The following is a 13,810-nucleotide window of genomic DNA, read 5'->3' as shown; positions in this document are numbered from 1 at the left end:
TTCCTGCAAGGTCGTTGAGGGGAGAAAAAACGGGCCGATTTCCGAGGGGGTGCCCGAGCTCCCCGCGGGCGTCACCCTATCCGTGCAACACGTCGGTTACGCTTACGGAATGAAGCATTGTGTACTGACCTTTTGCATCTTCCCGCCGCCCACTGGATCGGCAAGGCGTCTGTTCGACGGAGGCGACAACAAGCTTCTCTCTCTCTTTTCGATTTATCGACACGCTACGACCACCTCCTGAAAGACGCGATGACCCTCGTCGCGCTCTGCTGCGATGCTCGAACCTTAGAGCTCACAACTTGCGTTTCCCCCCGATCCGGTCACGGGACACTCCTTCGATGGAGGGAACCGACAGAGTATGCACCACAAAGAGCGTCAGACTCCACAATCCAACGCCTGGGACGGTGAAAGCCTGAACTCGGAACGTATGCGTTCCGGCTGCAAGTTGAACTCGCGCCCGAGCCGCTTCCACTCCTTTCTCCGTTTCCTGCCCGACGAACCTCTTCCGTTGTCGGCTCGGCAGCAGAAATCGTCACCTCTCTATGTTCCGATCATCTCCAAAACACCCTAACCCCATTCTCATTCTTTCCTCACCATATTGCCTCTCTACCTTCCGTCTCCTCGTCCCTCGATCTCTCTCTCTCGGTATTGTCTCCATTCTGACGCTTGTTCGATTTCCGCTATCGAAAGCTCTCGATCTCTTCCACCGCGATACATGCTTTCGCGATACATGCTCTGGTTGCTCACGCTAAACTCTTCTACGGCCGCCCAAAGCGCGAAACTGCGCCAAATTCTCGACGCAATTCCTCGCTTGGGATACTTGGCGCAGCTCCTGGCTCTTGCTCGACCTATCGCCCGTGTCCATGGTTTGCGATTCCGATTACAGGACGGTCAAAATGCTTCCTATTGTCCGAGATACCGCGGAGTTTTGGGGCTTCGTGCGCAATCAGCTGCACTGTCCTTTTCCTGCCCACGTCTCTTTCGCTTCTGCTCTTCCCATCTCGAGCACTCCACTCCTACCATGGCGAGTGACATTACACAATCGTCGTTCCTCAGAACTCACCCGTCGCGCATCCTGGACCACCTCAAGACTCTGGAGAAGAACTGGCCCGCTGGGTCGTCGCCTGTATCGTGGAACGACTGGGCTCGCCAAGCTACCGGTGTTCTGCAGGAATACATGTGGGAACTGGCTCACCCTGGGAGTTTACTCCTGAAGTCCCCTCATTCGGAGGAGGAGGAAGACATTTTTCCAGCAAAGGAGTTCCTCGAGCTTGAAGATGCTCTCAAAACGCTCGTAAACAAGCACTACAAGTCGGTGGAAGAAGTGGTAAGCTCACCAGGATTCAGCCTCAGTATGCGGTCTTCCCAGGCAAGCTAAATCGTACACGGACAGCCGCTGATCATGCATGGTAAGAAGTGGATCGATCTGTACAATGAAAGGGTCCAGAGGGGCATGTCGCCGAGTCCCTGCTCGTTTATCACCGTGAGCACATCGGCACAGTCGCGGCGTACTTTCCGGTCTCGAGTCGCTGTTGATCGTTTGACAACACTTCCTATGCAGATCCTCGTGCAAGTAAACCAATTTACGGAGATCTTCGCTAATCTGGGTACGGAGGCCAATATCCTGAAAACACATCAGCTCGTTGTCGAGAACGGCTGGGATCGAATTCACAGCTTCATGGTCAACCGACTTCAAGTGGCTTGGCAAGAATGTGCTATGGACGTGAAGCGTCAACACGATGTCATGAAAACCGTCGGTGATACCCTTAGGTACTGTTACAAGAATCACAGTAGCTTGAGTCAAGATGAAGAAGGGCTATGGAAACTATTGGCAGGCCTTCTGAAGACAAAATCGGTGAATTTCCATTCTGAGGAGCGATGAAGATTACATGCTGAATTGATTCGTCCCCTCTCGCGCAAAGGGAAATCCCGGTCACAAATTTTCAACGATTTTGCGGGATCCCGCGAACGCACTTCACTTCCCTCGACTCGAAGAAGATCTCACGACTCTAAACATCTGGCTAAGCCTTGGCTCGGTCTTAGCCGCGCTTGTCGAGGTCGAGCACCCCAAGTGGGGGCTACGTCAGTACCGATCCTTTCTCGGAAAGACAGGCTGGAAGGACTTTCACTCGCACCTGCGCGACACCGTGGCTTCGGTTGAAAAAGCGCTTCGAGCGGATGGGCGCCCAGAATTCGAAATTCAATGGATGCTCCAACACCTCCTCGAGGACGTCATCAAACTCGAATACGACATTGTCGAGGGCAAGCTCGCCCCTCACGATGTCTGGAACCGACTCCATGAAGATTGGCTCACAGCGGTAAGAGTGTTGTTCCTCGAAGGAAGCGATTGTTGCGCAAGCCGCTAAGATGGTATAGCCTGCCTGTAGGAGCACGAGAAGCAGCTACCTCGATACCACCCGGGAAAGTACAGATATGCGTACCTTGCTGAAGCATTTCTCGTTGCTGAAGCGCTTCGTCGAGAAGCGCTTGGTAAAGATTACGTATACACCGGGTTCCCGAAGCTAGTCGTAAGTACCCTTTGTGCCTCTCGCACGAGCCCTCTGAGAAGTGACATTCTTGTCTGTCCGCCTCGCCTCAAGGCAAAGTCGGAAAATCAACACTCGCTCGCCGCGCACCACCTCACGCACCGCCAGCAAACAATGTATTTCGCTTAAATCCGGCCTTGCGCTCCAAGCTGGTCTTGCGCACCGGAACTGGAAGTCTCGATTCTCTCTCCCCCTTGGTTTCCAAATACCTCTCTCTTGCTTCTCAGGATCGACACATCTCAGGAAATTCCTTCATTTTGTCTCGAGTGTCGATATCTATTCACTATCGATTTTTGTTCTACCAATTTCTGTTTGGTTGAATTGACACTGGTATCTGGCGTGCTCAAGCCTGGACAGTAGCGAAACGTCAGACATCAGAGACGATCCCAGTCAGTCGAGAAGGAGATCACGTAGCATACATAGAAGAATCACATTCGCCCGCCACGAGATACGCAATTATCATAACATTTGATTATTGTCTGGCCAGATACATTTCGTAAGCTCGTAAGTGTAAAGATGTCAGTTTCGAGTCGCTCACTATTTCGGCTCGCGCGGCTCTGGCGCTCTAGATTTTTAGCTCTCTGTGAGATCGTCGAGCCCATGCGATGACTCGACCTGCGCTACTATCGACGACAGTGTCGCTCGTCGCGTTGCAGCTCGCTTCTCGATTGTTCTCGTTCGCATTGAACCAAGTCTTGTTGCGGTCGACTACCCCGCAAGCATTCGGCGTTGCAACCCTCCAGTACGACACGCTCAGAGACACGCTCTTGTTCCTCCTTAGAGAAGGGATTCGCGGTGCCGCAGTCGTCAGTTCCCTCTCGCGCTATTTCCCCACTTGGAGGTTCACTGACTCGACTCTCCCTCGCTCAGCGTACCAGGTCGGACCATGCTGCAACTCGAAGCGAGCGACAGGCTCGCACGCTGCCGCTCCTCCTCGCCCCGCTCGTACTGCCCGTGTTCTACCTCTTCGCGCGCACCACCGCTACCGCGAACCACTTCACTCTCGCCCTATACGCCATCTCGACCGTAGTCGAACTCGCGGCCGAGCCGTACTACCTCGTGGCACTCGCGCAATGGGAGCAGCTCACTCCGGCGCGTGTTCGTGTCGAAGGAATCGCTGTCGTTACGAAAGCCGTTGCGACGCTCGTCGCACTCAGATCGTTACAATCGATACCAGAGAGAGCAATCGAAGCGTACGGATGGGGACAGGTCGTCTACTCGCTCACGCTCTTTGTCGGCCTGAGACTCGCGGTCACGAACGCTCTCGAACCCTCGCAAGAACCTGCAGTGGTGGCACCTTGGCGCCTCGGGCGACAGGGGCCCGAAGGGTACTTTGACCACCGCGTGACGGCACTTGGATGGGAGTTGACGAAACAGAGCGTCGTGAAACAAGTCTTGACCGAAGGCGACAAGCTCGCCGTGTCGCAATTTGGCCACGCTCAAGATCTCGGTCCCTATGCGATTGCGCTCAACTACGGCAAGCGACAAGTTTGGTCCTTCGAAGTAACATCGATCACTGACAAGATTTTCTCCATCTGTTGTTCCCAGGTTCTCTAATTGCCAGGATCGTGTTTCAACCGATCGAGGAATCGTCTCGACTATACTTTTCCTCACTCTCAACTTCGACCGCTTCGACTAGGGCGACCGATCGACTGGTGGCAATCTCGCATCACCTCTCGCTCGTCTTGACGTTTTACTCGCACCTGTCACTCGTACTCGTCCTGCTCGTCCCTTCATACATCACGCCTCTCCTCTCGATCTTGCTCGGTTCCGAATGGGCTCGCACGAGTGCTGGTCCGACGTTGCGAGCATACATGTACTCGTTGCCGTTCTTCGCGTTCAACGGAGTGTTGGAATCGGCGTTCCAGTCGCTCGCCGATCCGAAATGGTTGCAACGAGGCAGTTCGTGGTGGACTGTGTGCACCATCGTGTTTGCACTCGTCGTGTACGAGACGATGTACAGGCAAGACGGGTGGGGCAGTCGAGGGTTGGTGTTGGGCAACTCGATCAACATGCTCATGAGGATCGCCTTCTCGAGTGTGTTTCTTCAAAATTATGCGCGGGAACAATTGCAGCAGCAACGTTCGATCGAAGGAGACGACAAAGAGGACAAGGTCAAACGGGAACAAGACGAAGCGCGCGTCGCGAGAGCGTTCAAATGGTCAACGTGGGGTCCTTCCGTCTCGACTTTGGTGGTGTTTGGTATCGGGAACTGGATCTGTCGCACCAGCGAACAGAGGTGGGCTCACTCGGGAAAAGGAGAACTTTCGGGGTTGATCAAGCACTTTGGAACGGGTGCGATCGTTGGAATCGCGTGCTTGGCAACGATGCAAGTTTGGATTTCATTCGTCCTGCTTTCGAAAATCACCTTTTCTTCTTCCGTCCAACTCACCTTTCTTGATGTTGTGCTTGCAGCGCTCTGTCGAAGCGGCAAGAACTTGCGACTGCGTTCAGACAGCTCAAGACGATACGAGCGGGAGAACAAAATAAGAAACAACTCTGAGGGTTTTAGAAATTGTAGAAGCCAGACAAAATTCATTGCTGTGTGTATATCTTGTCATGCTTGTCACTCCTCGTCAAAATTCAGAAAGAAGAGGATAAGACGGGTTGAATTCGTAGTGCACAGCCTTGAGCGATTTCCCCCCTTTTCCTGACTCTCGCACTCAACACTTACAGCACACGCACGACATGCTCGCAAAACTGTTGATCTTGGTCTCGAGCTTGTCTCTGTTACACTCTGCGTACCTCGCTTGGCTTGGTACGTTCGCTTGTCCAGGATTTTGGGCCCCTCTCTCTCTAAGGAAGACCAAGTCACTCAACCTGAACAAAACAACGCTTTAGCACGCAGCGCAGTACTGCATTCAGGTCAAGCTGCAGTCTCAACCTTTGGAAGCCCTGTACCGGTACCCGTCCGTGTTGTCTTCTGCTCCTCTTCTTTCGAGATCTGATGAGGTCCTGAATTGTTCGTCATGTCCGTTTCTCAGGTGTTGGCTCAAGCCTTGATATCTTTCTCGCTGCTCGCACTTGGGATCTTGTCGAGTGCTCCCAGATTGAAAGGGGTTACTTGGGCTCACGAAATGTCGAAACGGTATGCCTCTTCGTGACTCTCTCGATAATCTGGGAAGATTCTCACTGAATAGCGAACATTTCGTATTCAAATCGTATAGGACGATCGACCAAGAGTTGAGCCTCGCGAGTTTCGCCAGTGTCCGGCATCGAGGGGCGTACGTGTTTCGTCAGGAGGAAGAATGAGATTATCCCTCTTTCGCTGTACATTATCGTTGACACAATAGAGATGCACTGCCTTTGTACGAGAGCGTGAGAGCGAGTTGCGACACATCCAATCGGTTGATGATGTGGCAGGTTAGCGATGAGACGCGTCCGCAATTACTCCCCCTCGTCCATCCCGTCCGCCTGCTTGTTGTACTTTTGAACCCGAGCCCGTGAGACCAGCCGATATGTCGAGGATCTTGTGACTATGCGGGCTGACCAGACGTCGTTCTAACCGCAGTCGGCTCTCCTCCCCGCTTGATCTGCCGCCGGTCCCGAGTTCGCAGCTTGACAACGACAGGCAGGAGCACCAAGCAGGATGTCACAATCACACTCGTCGCTTCCTCCGACGAATGGGTCGACTTTGACTCCGACTCGAGACACTTCCCTCGCGGACATCGACTACTCGACGTTGACCGCAGCGACTTGGACAAACGAATCCGACTGGCTCAACTCGATCCTCTCGTCGACAATCCCTCGCAACACTCCCGCAGACATGTCCCTCACCACGATCGAACACGCGTTGACCGACACGGTGCATTCGCTCGAGTTGACCCTACACGACACTTCGACTCAACTCGATCGTGCGATCGCCGACATCACCACGAGCGTACCGAGGTTGACGTTCGATTTGCAACTCATGCGCGAGAACGCCTTGTTGTTGAGGTTCACCCTCGACGCGATTCGGAAACGTTCGACTGGATTCGGCAAAGATTCTCCCGTCGGAACCGTGTTGGAACGTATGCGAGTGCTCGACCTCGTCAAGACTCGAATGGAAGCTGCGCGCGACGTGTTGCGCGAGGCCGAGAGTTGGAGTACGCTCGAGAGCGAAGTGACCGGTCTCGTCGCTGAAGACGGACAGTACTTGAAAGCGGCCGAACGGCTCGCCGAAGCCGCGAGGTCAATGGTTGTGTTTCAAAACACGGCAGAGTACGAAGCGCGCAGAGCCCTCATGGTCTCGTTGCAGAACCAACTCGAACAGAACCTCTCGAGCGGACTCCTCGATGCGATTCGGGAACGTGACGTCAAGGCATGCAAGACGATGTGGAACATTTTCGGCATGATCCAACGCGAGCAAGAGTTCAGGAGTTACTACTTTGGATCGAAACGAAGTCGCTTGATCGAAGGGTGGATTGCCGCGCAACTCGTCGATTGCGTCGATGAATCGCCTTCGACTTTGGCCTTGCCACCAGTCCCAGCGTTGCCCTCCTCAACCAGCGACTCTTCTTCCACACGTTTCGCGCCTGCAGCACCTCAAAAGTTCTCGACGTTCCTCGTTCGCTTCTACGCCGAACTGTTCTCGCTCTTGACCGAGGAGCGTACCTACCTCCCGGCCATCTTTCCCGATCCAATCCCTACCCTGTCGGCCTTTATCGAAACGACCCTCGAGGGCCTGTCCCCCTCGTTCCCGCAACGCCTTCACTCGATCACCGAATCGTACGGCCCTGCTGTCTTGCCGGAATTGATTGTCGCGTTCAAAGCGACGGAAGAATTCGCCGTGCAAGTCGAGACAATCTTTGCCAAACTCGAACCGCCGACTCAACCGTCCGTTGCGAATATACCAGGGTCTCCTTCCCCAACCGACACTCCAACGAAAACGACCCGTTCGACTTCAATTTCTTCGAATGCTGCGAGTCCCATGACCCCTACGAAACATCGTCGCATGTCGAAACGTCGTTCACTCTCGAAACGAATCTCGGCACGTTCCATCTCGTACGCGCTCGGTTCGAATCCTGAATTCGTCGTTGACCCGGACGTACTCGATCTCGGGGACGGCGAAGACGATCTTGGCGCTTCTGCCGCGGTTGTGAGAGCGTGGGAAACGGCACTGTACGAACCGTTTTTTGACCTCCAAGTCGAGTACCCGAGTCTCGAACGACAGTATTTGACGTACGAGATTGAACGAAACATCGTCGGAAGGAATCCGAGCGACTGGATCGATCCGACTGTCACAAGTTTCGCTGCAACCGATCGAACTGGGACACCAGTATCGTCCTCGTCGTCAACTCAAACGGGACCGAAAGTGTTGTTGGAACGAGTCAACAAATTGTTCGGCTTGTTCGAGGATGCGATCGGAAGGAATTTGGGGTTCACCCACGGATACGCCGCAAGAGGGTTAGTCTCGATCCTCGACGAACAGTTTGTCGGGTTCCTCGATCACCGCAAGGAGGACTTGGTTCAGGTTTCGAGACGCAGGGTCGAAGCGAACCAGAGGAGAAGACAGGGAGGTACAGGATCTATTGTCAGGAACGAGGACGATCTCGGACTGTACGCCGACGACGATCGCAACGAGCGTCGAGGCGAGGACGACATGGTGCTCGAAGGGCTCGAGTACTCGAGTCAAGATTGGGAAACGTTCCAGTTCGGGTTGAGGTTGCTCGACGCGTGCAGAAGTATGGGAGACAAGCTACACGCGTTTGAAGGCAAGCTCAGAAGTCGGATGATCATGTTGAATCACTCGGTCAAGCAAGCTCGGGAACACCCTTCGATGTTCACGATCCCAGGTACGACCAAAGGTCAGATCTTGCTCCTGAGACAATCTACTCTCAACTCGGTCGAACTCGCGACGATGCTTGAAGGACTAGAGGGCGGGCGAGCAGCGTTCTTGTTGCCGAGATCGAAAGGAGCGACAACTGAATTCACCAGGACGACTCAACTGTTCCTCCACGAAACGATCCTTGCCCCCCTTCTCTCTCACCTCGGCGATTATGCTACTCTCGCCTGTTGGACAACGACGTCGGATCGAACTGCAAACAAAGGCGCGTTCGACCTCTCGATCCCGACTTTTTCGCTCTCGCCAACCGAAACGATCTCGAGGGTTGGAGAAGGACTGTTCAACCTCCCGAGGTTGTTTGAGGTGTACGCTCAAGATGACGCGTTGGCGTACTCGATCGAGACGTTGCCGTTTGTCGATGTCGAAGCATTGCGTGCGCTGCAACACCCAGAACCTCCTCCCATGTTGCGTCAAACTTCATCAAGTGGACATCGTCCCACGCTCTCGGAAGTCAACAACTCTTCGAGATCCGGCGGTGGAGGAGGAGGATCAGGATCACATCGATCTTCGATTTCTCAATTGCCTTCAACTACGACTCCTGCTTCAGTCGCTGCCACACCGCTTTCGGCTGAGACTGTCATTGCGACTTGGCTCTCGTCTCTCACGCTCTCGATCCTGTCTCATTTGACCGTCTCGATCTTGCCAAGTCTCACACGTTTGACGAAACCTGGAGCGGCTCAACTCGTTTCGGATCTCGACTATATCTCGAACGTTGCAAGGGCACTCGATGTCGAGAGTCCTGATGAACTCGAAGCTTGGAGGGAAGCGGTCGCGATGGATGAGAAAGCGTTGCGAGAAGGTGGGGGAGGATCACAAGAACGAGAATCATCGGCGATCTTTGAGCGTGTCGCAAGATTACGAGGTCTGAGACGGGGGTAATGTGTAGTCGATGTTTTGACACCTTGATCATTCGACCTTAGCAAACTCTCGATCTTTCTCGCTCGCATCGTTGGTGGGTGAGACGAGGACATTGAGTGGATACAAGGAGAGACTAGACGATAAATAAAGATATAACGAGGGATCAAAAACCGGGTCACCTCCAACCGGCGACCGTACCCTGACCAAACTGACGCAGCTTTCTTCGTTGCTGAACCGTATGCTTCGTGTGAGATTCAAGATCTCGTTGGTGCAGTAATTGAACTCCGGCCAATCCTTTCGAGGGAATGACTGCTATGTTCGTGGGTGAAGCTGTACCCGACGCGACGCTGTTCGAGCCAGCCACCGAAACCGCTGCCAAACTTGGACTCGAGGCGACATTGCCCGAAGAAGATGGGATCGAAAGTTTCGTCCATGCTGGAGGTACCGTGTTGACTGAACGAGCTGCGGTCGGACCGGTCGACGTTGGATGATGAATTGGAGCGATTCCTCCGACGTCTTGAGATGTCGCCGATTTGTTGGGTTTCGAAAGTCCAACTCCTAAGCCGATTGCCGTCCCCATCACGATGAGAACGATCGACAAGCGCAGAAGGAGTAAGAGTTTGCGCTTGCGAGATCGACCCTCGTGTTCGTTGATCGAACGAGGTGGCGAAAGAGGAGGGAGATGTTCGGGGTGGAGGAATCGAGGGAACGACGAACGTCGTGATTCTTGATCTGTCGAGGACTGATGCGCGTTCGCAAGCGAGATCTCGTCGTAGGCAGGTACGTCGTCTTCAAATTCAGATTTCTCGTCAAGCTCAGGTGAGTCGGTACCGAATCGCGTCTCAGGTGGGTTGTCCTCTCGCTCGGACAATGCAAACCGAGCGTAGTCGTTGTCCTGGGGAATAACCGGAGATGCTGGGGTGATGTTGAGCTGCGGGATTGGCAGTGACAGAAAGTGGACCGGAATCGCGGGGTGCTTTTCATCGATTCCGGCAGTTTCCGGGGATGTCGCGGATTCTGAAGAGATACCCAGTTGACGTGACCTGTGGTAAAGAGTCAGGTACACAGACGGAGAGCATGTCTGGAAAATGCGACCGACATACAAGCGCTTCAATGCAGACATGCTGACACCTGAACGTTCTTCGCCCGGCTATCGACTTGCGCGTTTATCGATTACAGGAAGAAGTAGGGAAGCATCTCGGAGAGAAGAGTTGGACGCGTCCGAGATCTGAGAAGAAAAAGGACGCATCCTGCCAGAACTCGCGAGGAGGTGCACATTCTCAGATTCTCGTACGCAGAGACGCACGAGTGAAACGTGGAGAAAGCGACGTCCGGTCCAAGAGCTGATAATCGCAAAGGAGGTGTCAGGATTTCATTCAGATTTCCCTCAGGCGCATAAAATTTCGAGCATCATGCACCGACCTATAGCCGAGATCCGCTTCTTCGGGATTCCGTCACCGCCCGAGATAGATCAGTCATCTGCTCATGTTCAGGTATGATGTGCTTCTTCGGCAGAAGTTAAGTCTCTGGAAGGAATAATGTACACTAGATTTGAGCGATCAAAGGGGTTGGGCGAGATCCAGACGAGATATTATGGTCACGGGAGGTTGTGGGAAGGACGAAGCAGTGATATCTGCGGGTGAGGTAGGAAGCATAGAGGATATGGAGAGCTGAGAGCCGCGGGACAGAGTAGACGAAAGCGATTCACTGCGAGGGCGATTTGGCACTGTCGCATACGGTCGCATTCTTGAGGCTGAAGGGTCTGAGCCTGAATCCTCACTCGTACAGCTTGTAGCTACTTCGACGAGGTCGGCTGCGACGGGAGCATCAGGGCTTGAAACCAGTGGAGCAAGCGGAGGTAGCAAACGAGTTGAGCAGGGTACCGCTACCGGCTCCCGCTTCGATTTGTGCCGTTGGTTCCGGTCCTGTAATTGATCATCGCTGAAGGTAATCGGTTTGGCGTCCTGTCGACAAGCAGGTGGTTGGCAGTCCTCGTCCTCCTCACTCAAGCTCAAAAACGAGTCACTGTTCCTCCCGTTCTTCTCGTTCGTGAACTCGTTCATCTCTGTCAGTACTTCTTCCTGTCCTTCTCCAACCAAAATGTGGTCCATATCCTGCAGCTGATCGAAACTTCGGTCGCGAGCAGCTCGTCTCCGACTACCCCTTCCATCTTGAAACGTCTCCGATTCGGTGACCGCAGGTGAGCGTGCCCATCTTCCTTCGAGGGCCTGAAGAGCATTCGAGTGCTGCCAGGTCTTCCTATCGACAGAAGCAGTCGATTCCGCTGTGTTGTTTCTCAAGGGCTTCGGGCGTGGCATGACCATGTTGGAAGGTAAAGAGTTCGGAGCGCTTTCAAGGAAAGGCGGAAAGCCGTCGAGGTGGGGGATCGGTGGCAATGGACAAACAGGCGATCGTATGGGTATTGGTAGGGGTACGGAAGGAGGTGCGCATACTGCCGTAACCTCGCACAAGCTACCATCCTGGCGAGACGAGCTTGAAGATGTTCGTGAAACGTCGTTCAGAGGCAAAGGGATCGTCAAGGTACCTGGAGGGAGTGATACCAACGAGGAGCCGGTAGAAGGTCGCGAAATGACGGAAGCATGCGCAGATTTCCTTTGAGATAATCGAGAGTGTGTCCGGGACAAGGAAGTCGGAGACTGTGATGTGAGCTTGCGGGATGGCTTGTGCTGGTCGTCCGAGCTCGAAAGCGAACTCCTCGTGAACGAGAGCGAGATGCGAGAATCCGCGTCAAATGGCGAACCGCGAAGCCGCTCAGAGACCGGATGAGATCCGTCATGGTTGGTTGAAAAACTTCTGGACGAGCCAAACGTCGACAAGTGCGCAAAGTCGACCGAAATAGAACGTAGAGAGGCGGCATGTGTGCTCGAGCCGATGTAGACGGAATCTGTCGGATCGAGGTCGAGCTCTTCCTGAACCGGCGAAATACTCGGTCGGCACTCGCTCATGTACGTCCACGATGGCGTAGACTCCAGCGTCTCTTTGGCAGCCTTGCTAGCTGCGTCGCGCTCAGAGATACCGGCTCGGGGAGCTTCAGCCATGACCGATCCAACATCTAAAGCCAGTCCAAGTTTTCGATCGGTGTGCCAAAACGGATCGCTCGCCGATTCGTTTCGTTGATGCTTCTTCAGCTGTATGGGTTGAGAGAGAGAATATGGCTGCGGAATTGGCTCAGGTACGCTCGAGGGTGAAAGGCGTTCACTATGCGCGCTCGGGAGGGGGCGCAAAAACGGAGGGGGCGAGTCGAACGTATCGGTCGACTCAGACACTGTCTTCTGGGTGCCACCGCTACGCATCGAGTCGGCGAGCGAGCTCATCGATGGCCTGAAAGAAACATCAAGCTGGAAGCTGTCAGCTCGGTTCATCACGAAGGGGAGCAGCGGCAAGTTCGACTTACTTCTGCTTGAGAGTCGGTTTGCGCTCGACTCCGAGGAAGCGAGCTGCTTTTCCCTGAGGTACAATCGCTTCTCCGACTGTATACGTCACGAGAAACTTTAGCTGTACAGACTTGGCGAGGAATAGACAATTCGGAAACAAGTTTACGTATCCTGGCTGCTTTGCCCTTGACGCTGCCCTGTTCTTCGATGATGCCTAGCGGGGAGCTGACCGTTCTCTCCCTTACCATTGTCGAGAAAGACAAAGGCAAGATAGGTGACGGGAGCGGAGAGCTCGAGGCAGAACGAGCAAAGTGCCTTGAAATCTCAGGAGACGAGCGCTGTCTGTGCAAAGAGGGCGTGAAGCTGGAGACGGGCGATTCGGGCGGTGTCGAACCGTAATCTGCCGAAGTCCGAGATCGACTGTCCCTCCCGACTGCCTTGACGAAACTGCGCAATGAGAAATTGCTGCCCTTTTTCTTCAATCCGAAAACATGTTTGACCTTTTCCCGCTTCGCTTCTGGCTTTGAAGGGGATCTCAAATGCATTTGTTCCTCCTCCTCTTGTGGCCAATCACTCGACTGCCAAGATTGGCTCGGATGGGAATCCCACGATTCGTTGTAGCCGCGATTGTAGTCATGCTGCCTAGTGGTACTGCTTGCTTTCCCACGACCCCACTTGTTACTCCACCGCGACGACGAAGTGGTAGATTCTCGAGAGTACGTCGAAGCGGGAGAAGTGGGGCGCACGATGTCCAAGATCGGTGGAGACTGCGGCGAAGTAGCGAAAAGCGATCTTGACATCGAGCTTGCAGATTCGGGCGTTGCGGGATATGTGGACTCCCATGGGATGAGAGTCGATTCTGGCGATGGTTTCGAAGGCTTAGGCAAGCGTGAGAAGAAAGAACGCGTCGAGGGTGTCGAGGGCGTGCGGATCGGCGAGGACGGGCGGAACATGAACGATTCTGCTTTGGTAGGCATAGCCGGACGTGGGTACAGCTGCTTGTCCTTCATCTTGAAACAGGAGACCGTCGACTGGGTAGGGGAAAGAAGAAGGAACGCGCTAATCCGAGAGACGCGCGTCGGTAGCGGCAAATCCTCGCGCTCGAACCTCTCGTGCGCGCGCTTTCACCTCGACGCGTCGAACTCATTCGTTCCAACCTTTGAGCCGCAAGGGTCTGCTCGGTTGCT

General features: G+C 54.1%; 3 protein-coding genes across 3 annotated transcripts; 2 read left to right on the top strand and 1 right to left on the bottom strand.

Moving 5' to 3' along the window:
* Positions 1–1,021: 1,021 nt before the first annotated feature.
* RFT1 (glycolipid translocation protein) lies at positions 1,022–5,049 on the top strand (the record flags this gene model as incomplete). Its single annotated transcript, XM_076677519.1, has 9 exons — positions 1,022–1,327; positions 1,394–1,483; positions 1,562–1,855; positions 1,923–2,318; positions 2,388–2,532; positions 3,183–3,352; positions 3,417–4,023; positions 4,095–4,860; positions 4,962–5,049. 9 exons carry the CDS (start codon positions 1,022–1,024, stop codon positions 5,047–5,049), a joined length of 2,862 nt encoding a protein of 953 aa, XP_076535217.1.
* Positions 5,050–6,135: 1,086 nt separating this feature from the next.
* Positions 6,136–9,249, top strand: JCM15063_002418 (uncharacterized protein; the record flags this gene model as incomplete). The annotated part of the gene is made up of 1 exon (XM_076677518.1): positions 6,136–9,249. The coding sequence occupies one exon, from the start codon at positions 6,136–6,138 to the stop codon at positions 9,247–9,249; it is 3,114 nt and encodes a 1,037-aa protein (XP_076535216.1).
* A 154-nt stretch (positions 9,250–9,403) lies between these two features.
* JCM15063_002417 (uncharacterized protein) lies at positions 9,404–13,633 on the bottom strand (the record flags this gene model as incomplete). The annotated part of the gene is made up of 4 exons (XM_076677517.1): positions 9,404–10,271; positions 12,508–12,570; positions 12,644–12,719; positions 12,790–13,633. The coding sequence occupies 4 exons, from the start codon at positions 13,631–13,633 to the stop codon at positions 9,404–9,406; spliced, it is 1,851 nt and encodes a 616-aa protein (XP_076535215.1).
* Between the last annotated feature and the right edge of the window lie 177 nt (positions 13,634–13,810).

The sequence above is a fragment of the Sporobolomyces koalae genome (genome assembly GCF_050403365.1).
Source record: "Sporobolomyces koalae JCM15063 DNA, S_koalae_JCM15063T_v1_ctg9, whole genome shotgun sequence".
Taxonomy (NCBI): domain Eukaryota; kingdom Fungi; phylum Basidiomycota; class Microbotryomycetes; order Sporidiobolales; family Sporidiobolaceae; genus Sporobolomyces; species Sporobolomyces koalae.
The sequence above is the reverse complement of the archived record's forward strand: the minus strand, read 5'-3'. Positions and strand labels throughout refer to the sequence as shown.